This window comes from Pecten maximus, chromosome 19 (genome assembly GCF_902652985.1).
Source record: "Pecten maximus chromosome 19, xPecMax1.1, whole genome shotgun sequence".
In the NCBI taxonomy this organism is placed as follows: Eukaryota; Metazoa; Mollusca; class Bivalvia; order Pectinida; family Pectinidae; genus Pecten; species Pecten maximus.
In genome coordinates, this window is record NC_047033.1 from 5112389 (window position 1) to 5127856 (window position 15468).

At 35.8% G+C, this 15468-nt stretch overlaps 1 protein-coding gene across 1 annotated transcript; it reads left to right on the forward strand.

Moving 5' to 3' along the window:
* Positions 1-2074: 2074 nt before the first annotated feature.
* Positions 2075-10833, forward strand: LOC117317394. Its single transcript, XM_033872204.1, has 2 exons — positions 2075-2168; positions 3950-10833. Exon 2 carries the CDS (start codon positions 4002-4004, stop codon positions 6981-6983), a length of 2982 nt encoding a protein of 993 aa, XP_033728095.1. The 5' UTR covers positions 2075-2168; positions 3950-4001; the 3' UTR covers positions 6984-10833.
* The last annotated feature ends 4635 nt before the right edge of the window (positions 10834-15468 follow it).

Consider the following 15468-nt stretch of genomic DNA (forward strand, 5'->3'; position numbering starts at 1 on the left):
AACCCTATACAAATTATGGAAAAATAAGAACATTAAATTCTGCCCAGACTGCTATCAAAATCAACCGGAACCGGTAACACATATTGTGATGGGTCAGAGAGACGAAACGCATATAGAAGACCTCGACAATTGGAAACGGGTAACAGTAATGTGTAGAAATGGCCCAGCTCAACATAAAAGCTGCTGTAGAACCAGGTGAACGATACAGGCCCATCGGGCCGTCAGTTCTTTATTAGACCCCTACTAGGGGTACTATAGGTTTCCTCTCCCTCCGCCTTGTACGTATGACGGGATATTTGTTTTTCTTGAAAAAAACGACCTTTTACCGTATTGGGTATACCAGAGTTACGGTGGTAACTGTCTGTCAATTCGTTCCAACAGATACTGCTCGGTGAGTTTTTAGTTTAATTGCGGAGATTGTTCAAATGCTCGTACTACATTACAGGAATGCTAGAAGTAAAGTTTTCCAATTGATCAAACGAATTATGTTTGCTCCACATTGTCGCTATATATAACCTTACAAATTGAAATAGACATCTATATCGTAGTTCTCGCATAAATGGCGTCGTTTTGTTTGACGCAACTATATTATGTGTATTTTTGATGTCACGGATATTCGTCCTTACGGCGGGATATGTTGATGGGAATGTTAGAATTGGTTGGAATTTAACTGATTATTTGGTGTTTATTTCCACAATCTATGTGTTTTGCCCTGAATCCTCGCGTCTACTTATGACATCACAAGAACATTTCCTATCCAACTGACAGTGCAAATGTGATTAAAGTTTGACTATAAACCTTAAATATAAAACGGAAAATAAGGGCATAAACCTTAAATCTAAAACGGAAAATAAGAACATAGTGTACAAAGGCAATATTCCTTCAAGTGAAAAGTTTCATGTGAATTTCGTTTTTTTGCCCTTTTCACGTGAAGGAATATTGCCTGTGTATGAACCTGCCTTGCCTTCTTTAGGAAGTTATCTGCCTATGATTCACACAGGACTGTGGACAAGTAAATTATATTGTGCTGCGATCCAGTGAAAGTTATAGAACAATAACTAAAAATATTTCAAAGCAAATAAATATTAATTCGTTGAAAAACGAAATCAGATAAGTGGGAAACGTGTCAGAACATTCATATGCTGTCTCGAAGTCATATCGACAATCTACAACCAGGAATATACTCAACATTATAATCAAAAACATCTTAAATCCAGTACATACACTAACTATGGCAGTTACCACTTTATCATTGGTGTCACATTATTTGTCCACGTGAATTACTAGCTGTTTATAAAACAGTTGCGAAATTAAAAAAAAACAGCTGACAGTTGACGCATGTGTGACAGGATCAAAAGAAATGTGTCTAAGGGTAAAATCATCACCCAAAGCTCGTGTGAAACTTTCTCAGAATGCTCTGAAGTCATCAATTATAATGCAGCAGTTCCAAAAATGATCACGGACTGAAGTTTTCAATCATGCATACTTATATGAGTATGTTTTGAAAGAATGAAGAAAAGAATTTGTACAACCTAGACCCCCCCCCCCCCCCCCCCCCCCCACACACTCCGAAAAAAGAAAGAAAGAAAGAAAAAAACGTGCATGAATACAATGTCATGAAGGCATCGCACGCGCCATTTTAAAACCCTGATGTAAAGAAAATGACAACATTTCGGGCTTTGAAATATTTCTTCTATGGTTATTTAAATCGTAAATTGACAGCCAATAGACAAACACTATTTACATTATAATGTATTCTGAGGTTACAAAGAGGCAGGGAATAAGAGAGTGTATGCATTAAAACTATTAATTATATTGTGAAAAATGATCTTTTTTAGGAACTGCCTCCTTACTGAAAGTATCCGCGATATCTTAAAATGTCGCCGCAGTATTGAACATTTGTTTTATTTAACCGAACGTGTATAATTACTTCACATACAATTTTATCATTATTTTATGATACAATATGGTATATGTTCAGGACAAACTTATCGTTCCTTGCTAATTTTAGAATATACCTTTTCCGGGTTAGTGATACTAGCTCCGGATCCTGTTTTATGATTATATACGTAAACGTTCTTCCGGTTTTATTTTCTGCATCGCGAATGCAACATACAGCTCTAACTTAGCTATAGCTGATATTTTTTCCTTCTTAGGACGCAATTCAGGTAATGTATACGCATATCGACATTCCTATTAATAAGGATGTGTGTATATTGGTGTGTTGTTTATGAAAATCCCTGTAGCTTCACACAAACCCGAACCCTCCCCCCGACACATTGCGCTGGTTGTTGACGACACATATTTAGACCACAGGGACATGTTTAGTCTGAAATTGTTTGTATTTCTGACTATTCATTAAGACTAGACATGCCCCTGTGTTTAGAATAGCTCAACCACATGGACTCGCAGTGAAAAATAAGACGTAAGAGCAGTCCGATAACATAAGACTTCGAAGGTTCATTATCCGTCAGGTCGGGGAGAAGTCCTGATTTCACTATTATAGTGGTATTCCACTAATATGAAACAGGCAATGCCTGAAAAGAGCGAAGCTAGCTAGTATGCCAATGTACAACATCAAAATATAGTGATAAACGTTTCGCCGTTTAATTACGAGAATGTGACCTTATATGACATGACCTTTGACAGTCGTTAACTATCGGTAATTTTCGACATACCGATTCTGCAACCAGGAACTGTCACTGGGTCCAAAGGTTATAGGTCAAGGTAAAATTTTGTATTTTGTCATTGAGAAACATTTTGTTTTGATATCATGAAGTTGATAAATATTGAAAAAAAATCCACTGACCCAATGTCAAGGTCATCAGGTCTAAAGTTAGCCCGAGTTTCCTCTGGCCCTGTCACCATGTCTGGGGTAGGGCCAGAGCGCACTACTATATGAAAATGTGGAATTCTCCGACACCATTTGGTGTCGCTAAGAATCTGGTGCAAATACAATAAAATCGGGAGTGACATAACACCTACCTTACATATATGGATAAATGAGATATTTATTTACTTCAGAACACCCATTTAGTCCCACATAGGTGTTTTATTCCATCCGTATAGACCTTCGCTTTACGCTAGTGAAAATTTCATACTTGACTCGACGCCATATTGCTAACTATGTAGGTCGTGGGCGGCCTAATTACCTTGATCAGTGCGCGATGGAGCGAAAAGAAAAAAAAATACAACGTTTATTTTTATATATTCTACCGCTTATAGTTTATAAATAATAAATTTTTGAATTGAATATAACAGGTTTTGGGAAATAATAAGCTTAGTTTTCTTAATTTTAACTATGTAAGAAGAAAAACACAATAATTGATATGTGGTCTTTTCGGTCCATTGCGTTCCGATTCGGGTGGTTAGTCGTACTATCACTTACAAAATGGCGGGTCAACAGTATGAAATTTTGACTAGCGTAAAGCGAGGGTCTATACGGACGGAATAAAACACCTATGTGGGACTAAATGAGTGTTCTGGGGTAAATAAATATCTCATTTATCCATATATGTAAGGTAGGTGTTATGTCACTCCCGATTTTATTGTATTTGCACCAGATTCTTAGCGACACCAAATGGTGTCGGAGAATTCCACATTTTCATATAGTAGTGCGCTCTGGCCCTACACCAGACATAGTGACAGGGCCAGAGAAAACTCGGGCTAGTCTAAAGTCAAGGTCATTTCTTTGACATTTCTTTTTATAGTGCATGTAAAATGTATATATTGCTTCCTTGCAATTGGCTTTGAAGTTCAAATGTCTACCTCAGTGATATGTACAGATTGATTCTTAATGATTATAGGGGTACATACATTTGTATATAGTCACACGAATATGTCCTTGTTGACCTTTCGTGTTACCTCCCCCCCTTCCCCCGCAGTGGTTTGGTATATTTTCTATGATTGTATGTAGAAATTGTATGTATAATTAAGTTTTATGTTTCAGATGTCCTGTAAGGCAGTAAAGACAATGAGAACGTCATCCTTTCTTCTGGATCATGGCAGAATTAAATAGGAATGTTTGGCAAATGAAAGTCTCTGGAGTAGACAATAAAATTATGGGGGATGAAGAGCAGTTGCTTATGGGCAGGATTGAAGGGAGTGGAAAGGAGCTTCATACAGTTGGAGGGATGGATAAGGAAGTGTTGGAAGAAAAGGGGAGACAAAAAGAGTTTCTTTGTCAGTATTGCAACAAAGTATTCTATAAGCAGAAAAACCTTAAAGTCCACATGTGTATTCACACGGGAGAAAAGAAACTACAGTGCAACATTTGTGGAAAATGTTTTATACAAAGCTGTCATCTAAAGAGGCATTTACGAAGTCATTCAGGTGAAAAACCTTACTCATGTGATATATGTGGAAACCAGTTTTCACAAAATGGACATCTAAGGGTTCATCTCAAGTCTCACTTTGGTAACAAGAACTACAAATGTGAATATTGCCCAATGGCCTTTGTCCAGAATAGCCACCTTAAAAGACACATGCGATCTCACATGACCATTCGTCCATACAAATGTGATATGTGTGACAAAACGTACAAGTTCAGCGATCATCTGTATATCCATCTACGGCGACACACCGGGGAAACTCCGTATCATTGTACATTTTGTGACAAGGCCTTCCACACAAGTGCTAATCTAAATGCCCACATCAAGATCCACAATAAGTATGTTGACCGCAAGTACAAGTGTCAAATCTGTGTGAAGAAGTTTCATACAAACTATGCTTTAGTGAAACACATGGCTGTACACACATCAGATACACCGTTTACCTGTCGTTTGTGCTCCAAGAGCTTCAAGTATAAAGGTAATTTAAAACACCATTTTGATGTGCATAGTAACGATGCTGATATGAAGTTGCTAAAGTGTGTCATTTGTGTAAAGCGGTGTACATCATTCCAAAGTCTGAAGGATCATATGTTGTCTCACTATGAAGAAACATGCAAGACGCATAAATGTGAGATATGTTACAAAACCTTCAGGATTAAAAGTAGCCTTCAGATGCACCATTCCTTGCATACAGGAATGAAACTAGCCTACAGATGTTTGGAGGTACCCTGTCAATTTGAATCCAAAACAGTTGAAGAGATGAAGGTACATAGCTCTAACTGGCATGTTGTTGACGTGGAAAGTGGGTTACAGGAGGACTCGATAAATGTTAAACAAGGCTACAGCGAAACACATGAAAATGTTTCCAGTAAGGAGGGGAAATTCAAGTGTCCTATGGGATGTGAACATAGTTTTGACAATATTACTGATCTTGTTAATCACTTGAAATGTCACATAAAACTTGAAAAGAATAAGAAAACAATGGAACGTCTTCCTGACCATTCTACTGTTGAGTCATGTTTGAAGAAGACTGCATTGGGAGGTTGTGGGAACACCATAGACGTCAATTCGAAGACATTTCAAGTGCATAGCGGTGACCATGGCAAATTGACCACACGACTAGATCCAGTTAGTATGCTTATTGAAACAGCTGAACAGGTATTACCTAGCTACTACAATCAAACAGGAACTGAAAGTCATTATCAGGAGGATGATAACAGAAAAAGTGATAAAAAAATCATTTTGATAAGAGATAATCCTGAAGAAAAAAATAGAATATTGCAGAGAGATCCTTCTAAATGTCTGCAAGAAGCCAATGCAAATTCAAAAGGAATGCTTTTGAGTGATGGACAATTTTCTAACTCTTCATTTTCTGCAGTAGTACCAGAAAAGACTACTTCAGGCAGGCCAAAATCTCGGGACATTATAAAGTCACACAATATCCGTAGTTTATTTCAAACGATTCCTTGCTTACCAGAAGAAAGAAACAGTGCAGACAACATATTGCAGGAAACTAAACCAACCTGTGCAACCATTGTACAGCCGTTCGGGAGCGTGTTGGGGCCTGCTGTTGTTGAACATCACAGCTGTACTACCTCTAGTTCAACTCAAATTGGTGAAAACAACTACCTATCACATGGAATAGGAGACAGCCATTCAGATAGGATAGGAAGCTCAAGAGAAAATGATGAATCTTGGGATGGTGGTGCTGTGATGAGCAACCCTTCATTCATCATTGAAAGAAATGGCAACCAGTCTTTTGTGGTCGGGGGACACGTAATCAGAATGCTAGACAATTCTGATGGAAGTTCAGGAAGACTACAGTTACAGGGTGAAAACATTGAGGAAATTGTGATCGATGAGAGGACTATGCATGAATTGGTGATAGGAACATCCGAGATACCGCTATCTAATGGCATTGAGGCTAGATTTCAAAATCCTGATCATGACATCAGCTACCAACAACTGAGTGTTGACGAGGTGGAGGAAGTGATTATCCCGATGAAACCAGAAGAAGACATTAATGAGCAGACTTTATATAGAGACAGAATCGGGACAAATACTTCGAACACAAACTTGAACAATGAACCTGCCGATTCCAGTTCCAGTTTTGATTCCCCTGCAGGACCCACTAGTCAAGGTGAGGATAGTTTGGTTGAGGCTAGTGGTCGAGGCCAGCAGAACTTCATGTCAAGCACAATTGTACAGGAAACAAATGAAAGTAAATTTCAATATGTGCCTTACACTACCGAGAAGAGTGTCTTTATTGATAGTATTGGAGACCATAGGTATGTATTGACTCACGGCGAACATTCTGTTGAGACTTGTGACAAAAAGATAATTGAAAGACAAGAACAAAAGGCAGAAGGGGTCAATGGAACTCAGAATATTACAGGACATTCTAGATATCAAACAAGCTCACCGAGAGATACACAGTTGGAAGGGATTGAGATACAAAACATTGACCTGGTACAGTGTCCATTCTGTAATGAACAATTCCATGATAATAATATATTGAAAAATCACTTGCAAAGTCACATGAATGCATCTGAGAAAATTGTAGTGAATGTTGTGATGTATATGTGCCATTTGTGTGATACAGAATTCAACAGTAAAGAAAGTTTGAAGGCACACTTACAGACACACAGTTGAATGTCCAGGAGTAGAAATGGCTAATGGTTAATTTATCGGATACTTTTATTATGCTCTGTCATTTCCAGAAATATATTTAGTCGGATTATTTCTTTTTTCATTTTGTTGCATTATATTGTTCGATATTTAAAGCAAAAACATGAAATTCAAGGAATTTATAATTATTGCACAATACATAAAAAGAATTGTAGATAGAAATCTAATGTAGAAAATGCTCGTTGATATATACAATGTATATACGTAGCCAAGTACAGACAGATGTACCAGTTATATATCTTTTCAGATAGAAACACACTTTAAGTTTATAGTTAATATGGCATATCTGAAAATAAAGAGGAAGATTATTTAACACTTTTGCAGGATTTTGATTTTGATATTTTTGGGTACTATATATATAGTGTAAGTGATGATATGAAAAAAAAAATTGTGGACCTTTTGTGTTTCATGACTAAGATGATTATTCGAGTATGATTTATATATTACATGTACATGTAATGTCAGATAATCTCTAATTTGCTATCTAATTTTAACAAATCTGTTTAATTCATTTCCACACAACCAGTATAATAATCATATCAACCCAGGTGTTAATAAAAAGATAATTGTTGTAACATTATAACATATGACATTCTGTATCATTATCAAAACAGCTATATTGTGCAGTGTCATGCCTCATGTTTATAAATCTTGAGTGCTGCGGTGTTTAGGTCTGTTATGCATATTTCAATGGACTTATTGTGGAATACTGACTGTTCGTCCACTTTTAGGAATGTTTCTTCAAATGCCTACACTATATATGTATATAGTGCTTCATTCTTTCCATGGATATATGTTATCATGAGTTTCTATATATAGCTACCAAAATAAGCTGCAACTCACTTTGTAATAGAAGTTTTTTTGCACATTTTTGATATGTTTGTGACAATTAACTTATTTCAATATCAATTTTTATGTGAAAGGTCATATGGAAGATTCTCTGAATGTATAATCATGATCTCAAATGTATATATAGTGCTCCAAAAGTAATTTTACTGATTCATGCTATCCACGTAATAGTAAGGTCATTGAAATAGTGTCATGGTTCAGAATATACAGTACTGTACATGTACTTAACGTTCTTTTGAAACAAAATATTCAAAATTATCAAATTCATTGAATTATGATTTATTGCTACAGCTGTGGGGTACAGTCCAATTTGTTTTGGCTCTAGTACCTAACTTACAATTTGTTTTGATTGGATGGTGCTAGTTAATATTATGTGTGTCTTTTGTACAATTCTTTTTGAAATGAATTCTGAATTGTTACAAAAATATCTTTTGTTAATTTTTGACAAAAAGGAATTTCCAAAATAATGTAGTCACTGGACAGCTCTAAAGGGCCTGCTAGGCCTATGGTCAATTTTTAAGTCACCCGAGACAAAGTCTCGGTTGACCTATATATTGTGATTGCCTTTTGTCCGGCGGCGTCTAGCGTATGTCCTGCGTCCTCTATCGTAAACAATTTACATTTTCAACTTCTTCTCAATTACCAACAGGCCCAGAGACCTGATATTAGGTGTGTAGTATGTTGGGATGAAGGGCTACCCAGTTTGTTCAAATAGATAACCTTGACCTTCATCCAAGGTCACAGGGGTCAAATATCCTTAAAACTTTTAACGTCTTCTTGATAACTTAAAGGCCCAGAGACCCAATATTAGGTCTGTAGCATGCTGGAATGAAGGGCTACCAAGTTTGTTCAAATGGACGACTTTGACCTTCATCCAAGGTCACAGGGGTCAAATATGCTAAAATATATCAAAACTCAGGTGGCCGTTAAGGCCCATGGACCTCTTGTTAGTGTAAACTGTCCTTTTGTTCGTGACCCTGTTTTCAAGAAGAGGGTTGGCACATTATGGTTATCATGGAGGAGAAACAATAAATACTTTACTTAATTGAGTGAGTTATAACTATATCATGGATGTATGTTTCGGATCTTTCTTAGTGAACTAAAAATGCTCTTATTTTGAAAGTATTATTAAAAACCATATTGCTAATCTTATTGATGGAGATGTTTTGTACATGAGAGTTAAGGATAGAAATATATACATGTATATATATATATGCACCTTCAAATTTTAGTTTGATTCTCTGATGATTTTTGTTTGACTTAGAAGTTACTTTTGTGATGTCTTGCTGATTATTTTTTGATATCTGAACATGGATTAAACTGATTACATACGCTATATATCTCCTTTTGTTTGATGTTTCCACAGGTGATGTTTAAGATTTGTTTGTTTGTTTGCTGGGTTTATGGTCCCTTGAACATTCAGTGTCATATTGAACTGAGGTCTCATTGTAGTAGTTGGTGACCACCTCAACAACACGTCATATGCTATCCAGAGCAGTTACGGTATCTTGTCTTACCCAATGACACAACCACAGCAGAACGGACAGCGCTATTCCTTAGCTGTCAAAGAAAAAAAATTCAGCACTGTTGGGGTGTGTCGAACCATTTAAACAAAGGTGACCGACACTCTTAATTGACAAAGCGATCACGTCCCCATATTACTTTATATAAGAATGATGAGGCCACCAAATAGAAATATTATAGTGTCATCCCACTAAAATTTCATGAATTGAACAGAGTCGCATGACATCCAACCCATCCCCATATTACTGATAAAGGGGTAAATTTTTATATTCCACCACGCAACAAGCATACATTCTTAGGATAAGTTGTGATGTCTCACCATATACTGAAATTGAGTTTCAGTGTGATTGCACTGTAAAGACATGGCCCCATCATTTGATCGTGGACGTGGCACTCATTTTGAGAATGTGACTTATTCCAGATTAGGCCTACAGTACTTAGATTTGTATGATGTTATGTTTGCGTTGATTAAGCAGAAGAAAGTTACTCTTCTGGAACACCTGGTATTATTCTCTTTGTACTTTTTCAATGATTTTCATGCACATCTTTATTTTTGTTGTATGTTGTTCCGATGAATGGAACCCGGGCTGGCTAGCTAGGTTGGTGATTTTAACTATCGGTCTAGCTATAGGTGAAAAGCGAAAGATTACTATTTCAAAAGAGATATTTAATGGATCTCAAAATAACTCCTTTTAATACCTCTGTATCCCTAGATGTGCATCATCAAATTTTAAACTGATCGGATTAATATTTCCCAGAAAGTCTTCTGCTAACTTGCTCAAAATACATATTACTCTGGTCCCTAGTTGTGCATGATTCTGACAGTTGAAATAAAATATAAGTCATGAAGGTGGAGAAGAGAATAGTTCGAGTTGCCTCCCCTCGGCCACGATTGCTGCTTTAAATTATAGCATGGCGCAGCGTCAGTCGTCCATCTCAATTATCCCTTAAATCGCTATACTAGTCATGAACAATTCACCAATTTTTGATAAACGGCGGGACTGGTTCTCCCAGAGGCCTTTAGCAATTTTTTAAAAAATCCTTCTGCGGGAATCGGAGTGTTTCTACTGAAACGTCTGTTCAGTTGAATACCCTTTACTTATCTCCAAGGCCACACTGGTGAGATGTCTGAAATTCTTAATTTGAAAACAACAATCATCAGATATCAGTATGTATTTAAGACCTCAGGTGACCGTACGGCCCCTGGACCCCTTGTTTCATCTTTTGATCACAGGGAATGATAATCAGGGGCTTATGTTTATTTGTTCCCCTTTCCTTTGTCCTAAGCAGTTTTTGTATTTAGTTTCTTTTTGAAGAAAGTGGTAAAAAATTGTTATTTAGAAATGAGAAAATTGATTTTGCAAAAGAAGGCTATTTTTTTTTATAATATACAGGTTCGGGGCAAAAGTCTTGCCGCACAACCTAATTCTGCTACAATTAATGTTTGTTTGTTTGTATTTTCAACTTTGTTCAATCATACGAAATCCGGTTGGGACCATTTTCATATAGGAAAATAATATTTTTTTCGCGTTATTACGCAAAACTAACGGGTAATATCGCGAAACTTTCGCGTTATATCGAGAAAGTAATGCGTTATTACGCGAAACTTTGGCGTTTATCACGAATATATATATATACATATAAGAAGTATCGGCTACTTTTGAAGAGTATCGACACGAGGCGCGACAGTTTAGTGAGATTGTATTTTGAGCTTGGCCAATCCCAAGCTGAAGTTTTGAGGTTTTTTTTGGCAATAGTAGATAGAGTTGTTCTAAGCTATTTAACACTTAAACGATATTTGAAACGAGCGTGTTTAACAATAAAGAAATAAGTTCTAGGATATATACGATGTTGCATTAATCATTCTCAATGAATTACAAAATTCTGGACAGAAAAAAATCTTCGTTCTCGCCCTCCATCTTTACACTCAGTATCTGATACTCTGAAACCATTTCACCGTCTTATATAACTTGATTCGCATAATAACGCAAACGTTTCGTAATATTATACAATTATCGACCTGTTTTCAGGTGAATATGATGATTTATAAACATTTTCATATTACAGAATGATTCTCATTACCTGTCATAGGATTGAATAAATAATAGTGATCGACTGGAGTTCAAAATGACGTTAAGTTAAAGTCAGCAATGAATTTAAACTTCAGTATTTATTATTGCTTAGAATTCAATAAAATAAAAATTCTACAACATTTAAGAATTCAGTCTATTAAACTCTGTCCGGGAGCACATACCTACATGTACATGTAAGCATACAATTTTGACGACAAGGATAGTGGGAAATTCCCTTGTTACTATATTTGGGTGCGTAATCGAGTTGTTGGATTGCTATGTCACCCTGGATTTGACGTCACGGATTGCGGGAAAGTCCCTTGTTATTGTATTTGGGTACGAACACGAGATATTGGGTGGTTATATCGCTCTGTAGCGCGGATTCGGGGTTGATAACAATATTTGAGCAAAGTGAGAATGTTTAAAATTGGCTACTCAGGAAAGGGGGAAAAATCGAAGTCATATAATAGTACGCGTTAATTTCGCGTAATAATGCGGTTTCGCGATATAACGCGTTCGTTTCGCTTAATAACGCGAAGGTTTCGCGATATAACGCGTTCATTTATTTTCTACAACGAAAATGGTCCAAACCGGCTTTCGTACAATCACTTGCCACGCCTTCATTCGTGGTTATATTTTATTTAAATTTTGTGTGTTGAAAAAAGAAATATCTCGAATTTCTTCATATAACATTTCTGTGCATAATACCTCCCATGTACATACAGATAGAACTTAAAAGTAATATCAAAACCAAATTTTCCGTGGCACCGTCATCATTCATTAACTTTTAACCAAATTATCATCAAAATGACGTTACAAAAATTCTTATTGTTAAAAATTTATATTTCTGAAATAAATGACTACGGAATATAATGAAAATATTATCAAATGAAATATAAGGAAAACTCTTGAGCGTAGAAAATCTTGCTAAAATCAGCCCATTAACAAATACATGAAAATTCTTTGAAAAAACAATTAAATTGTAAGATTATATAGCAAATTTAGAATGTTCCGAAATACTTTTGACCTGCCAGTGTAGTTAAATGTTATTTTTTTTGCGCCATAGATTTAAAATTATCATTTTACCATTTTTAGCGTTTAATGAATTAGATTAAAATCGGATACGATTAGTATAGCAACGTATGATTCTAACGTTCTTAGCGATCAGAGAGGAAATATCGTTTATTGTTGTTTGGTTGTTTTCGTTTTTCTAAATATAGTGTCCCCTGCATGTGAAGGCCATCGGTGATTTTACCAGCTGTTCGTTGTGTCAGCTTTATCCGAGTCCGCCAAACAATCGATTTCAATTCTTCTATGCATATTAAAGAGCAGATAATTTGAATGTGTTGCAGTTTTGTGACACGTTTAAACGCACATTAAGGCGTTTCTGAAACATTGATTATTCTTGACTTGATTTATAACTATCATTTAAGTGACCTGGCCACTTTGCATTTGACGTAAATATAAAAAAAAGATATGAGTGCTTGAATTGAATGCTTCCATCAATCTGAGTTTGAATTTCACAATGACTTTTTTTATTGAAATTAACATGCTATTGTCGGTCTCCTATTTGAATATAAGCGGTGCATGGTCAATCCTGATACCGGTATAACTCGAGTAAACATATGTGCTGTACATCCATACGCTACAGCCGTTCGATGAAATAGAAGTACAGGAAGTAAACATTTAAACACACCAGTCTCTGTCGTAAAACTTTTACTCATCGTTATTCAGAAACACGATATGTCGACTTTCTGTATGGATAGCAATTTACCTGAATGACTCCTATTTCAACTGCTTTTAAAAGACATTAAATCCTGTCAAGCATAATGATAGAGAATGCTATGCAATTGTGCTGATTTTTTAGAGAACATTATACAATTGCCTTTTTTTTAGAGAATATCATGCAATTTTCATTTTTAGAGAATATTATGCGCTTTTTAATTGTCACAGAAAACTCCTTGGATATCACACACACATACAGGATATTTGATTTAGGTTGTTCATTTTCATGTAAAAACAATCCTTAAAATTATAATGATAAAGTAAGAATTATTTACTGTATTCTTTTATAAGAAAACAAAACGTATGGAATGGGAACCGAAATTCTTATTCAGCACCATATTAACGAATCTAAATATAAACAAAAATTATTTGAATCAAAACCTTTTTTTTTTTTTTTTTAAGGTACATTTGTATTCGACCCTACATTTATGACTTTTGTAAATCCTAATAATATTTTACATCACAAAGCTTTCTTAAACCTAAACTAACGAAAATCTAGTCAAAGAAAAAAAAATGCTTCAATAGTTTTGTATAAGCACATTGTACATTATTACAATATGATTTAGAACAGGTGTCTACTATAAAGATCGTGTAGGAAGATATAACAATGCTTGTATTCTCGGTGTCGCCTCTTATGACCCTGGCTGTTAATAGGATGTTAAACAAAACAAACAGTGTCGCTTCCAGTTTCTGTGTAGTCGCAGCTGGCTTTCCACATGTTTTCATCAACCTTGTTTCTTCTTCACATGGTTTCCTATCGAATGCGAGAAAAAAGTGTTTCTTGTTTAGTCTGTGTTATATACTGTACTTATTTATAGGCCAGAAGGTTGGTCGGGTGGCACATTGGTAACACATTTCCCTTAGACCTAGGCGGCCAGAGTTCAATTCCTGGATCGGTCGTGAAAAGATTTGGGTTTTCCTGCTTTTACTCTGGTTGCCGTCCACCGCAAGACCCCTAACGCGCTTCCATCCGGGCCTGCCATCGTGAGTATTATTAGATTGTATAATTTGTTTCGCAATTGTTGTAAGGCTGTGTTATGTTCTGTCCTTGTATCATGGAGTAATGGCATATTAAATTATATTTTTATAAGGTTGTGGTATGTTATACATTTAGCTTGGGGTATAAAATGTTTTGTAAAAGTTTTGATTGGTCTTTTTTTGCAAGTTTTATTTTTCCTTGTACAGTAACGCTGTTGTATGATTTGTTTTGGCTTAGAAAGGATGTATTGCATTCTGTCTTTATTTGTAAAACAGAGCTAAATTTGGCCTTTTCTGCTGGCTGTGGTATGTTTTATATTAAGTAATGCAACTTGTAGTGCCTTTAATTGAAAAAGGAAAAAAGCAAAAACTTCTCATCAAACATGATTGATTCGAAACTTTCTTGCCCCAAAACATTTATGCACTTTTCCTGATTGATTGTCTGAACAGCATTTGATTAACTTTCTCAGATTACACTTGAGCGATCTTAAACAGAATACCAGGATCCTACCGCGAAGAGAATATATAACTTTTGATACAACGACTGAAGGGGTAATGGCTGTTCTGTGAAATTCTGACTTGCGGATGATTCCGGGTGCGTTTGTCAATGATCGGGAAGACATGGGCTATATGTTTTCCAAGCGCTCAGATCCACAACTGCTAATGTAAGTAACGTCTTATAATAAGATTTGTGAACTTTTATATAAAAATAGTTCTTGCATATAATTAACTTCCGGTCCTTACTCCCACGGTGAAGTAATATCCACTCATGCGTGTCGTCTTCGTCTCTGGCTTCTCTGTGTTATGCGGGAATGATATAACCAAGTAAATGATGTCATCGAGAGTTGCTGATTGTTACGGAAATAACTGGGTTTTTACGCCAAGTCTATATAACGAGAAAAATCATACATGGCGAAGAAACCCAATACATTCCGTAACAACGAAACCAACTAACTTCCTGTTTCCTGAACTGTTCCCCGGAGCAATGCGTTATGGTTATGCATCCCGTGCACAGAATGTCTGTTGAAGATGTATTATAAATTCATGTACTGGTCATATCAAAATCAATATTTCAAAGATGCAATCAAGTATTTGATAAGAAGTGATTACTTGGGTTTGGTATTTATAATTCTTTTAGTACCAATATGCTTTTCTGAACATTGTTTTTTGTATAAAAAGAAATTGAAACTGTCTGAATTGATATTTTACAATTTAAAACATTGATAACACATTGTTTCTTT

What these genes read in the sequence shown, in the direction of transcription:
- LOC117317394 (XM_033872204.1), top strand. Translation starts at nt 4,002, where the DNA reads ATGGCAGAATTAAATAGGAATGTTTGGCAAATGAAAGTCTCTGGAGTA.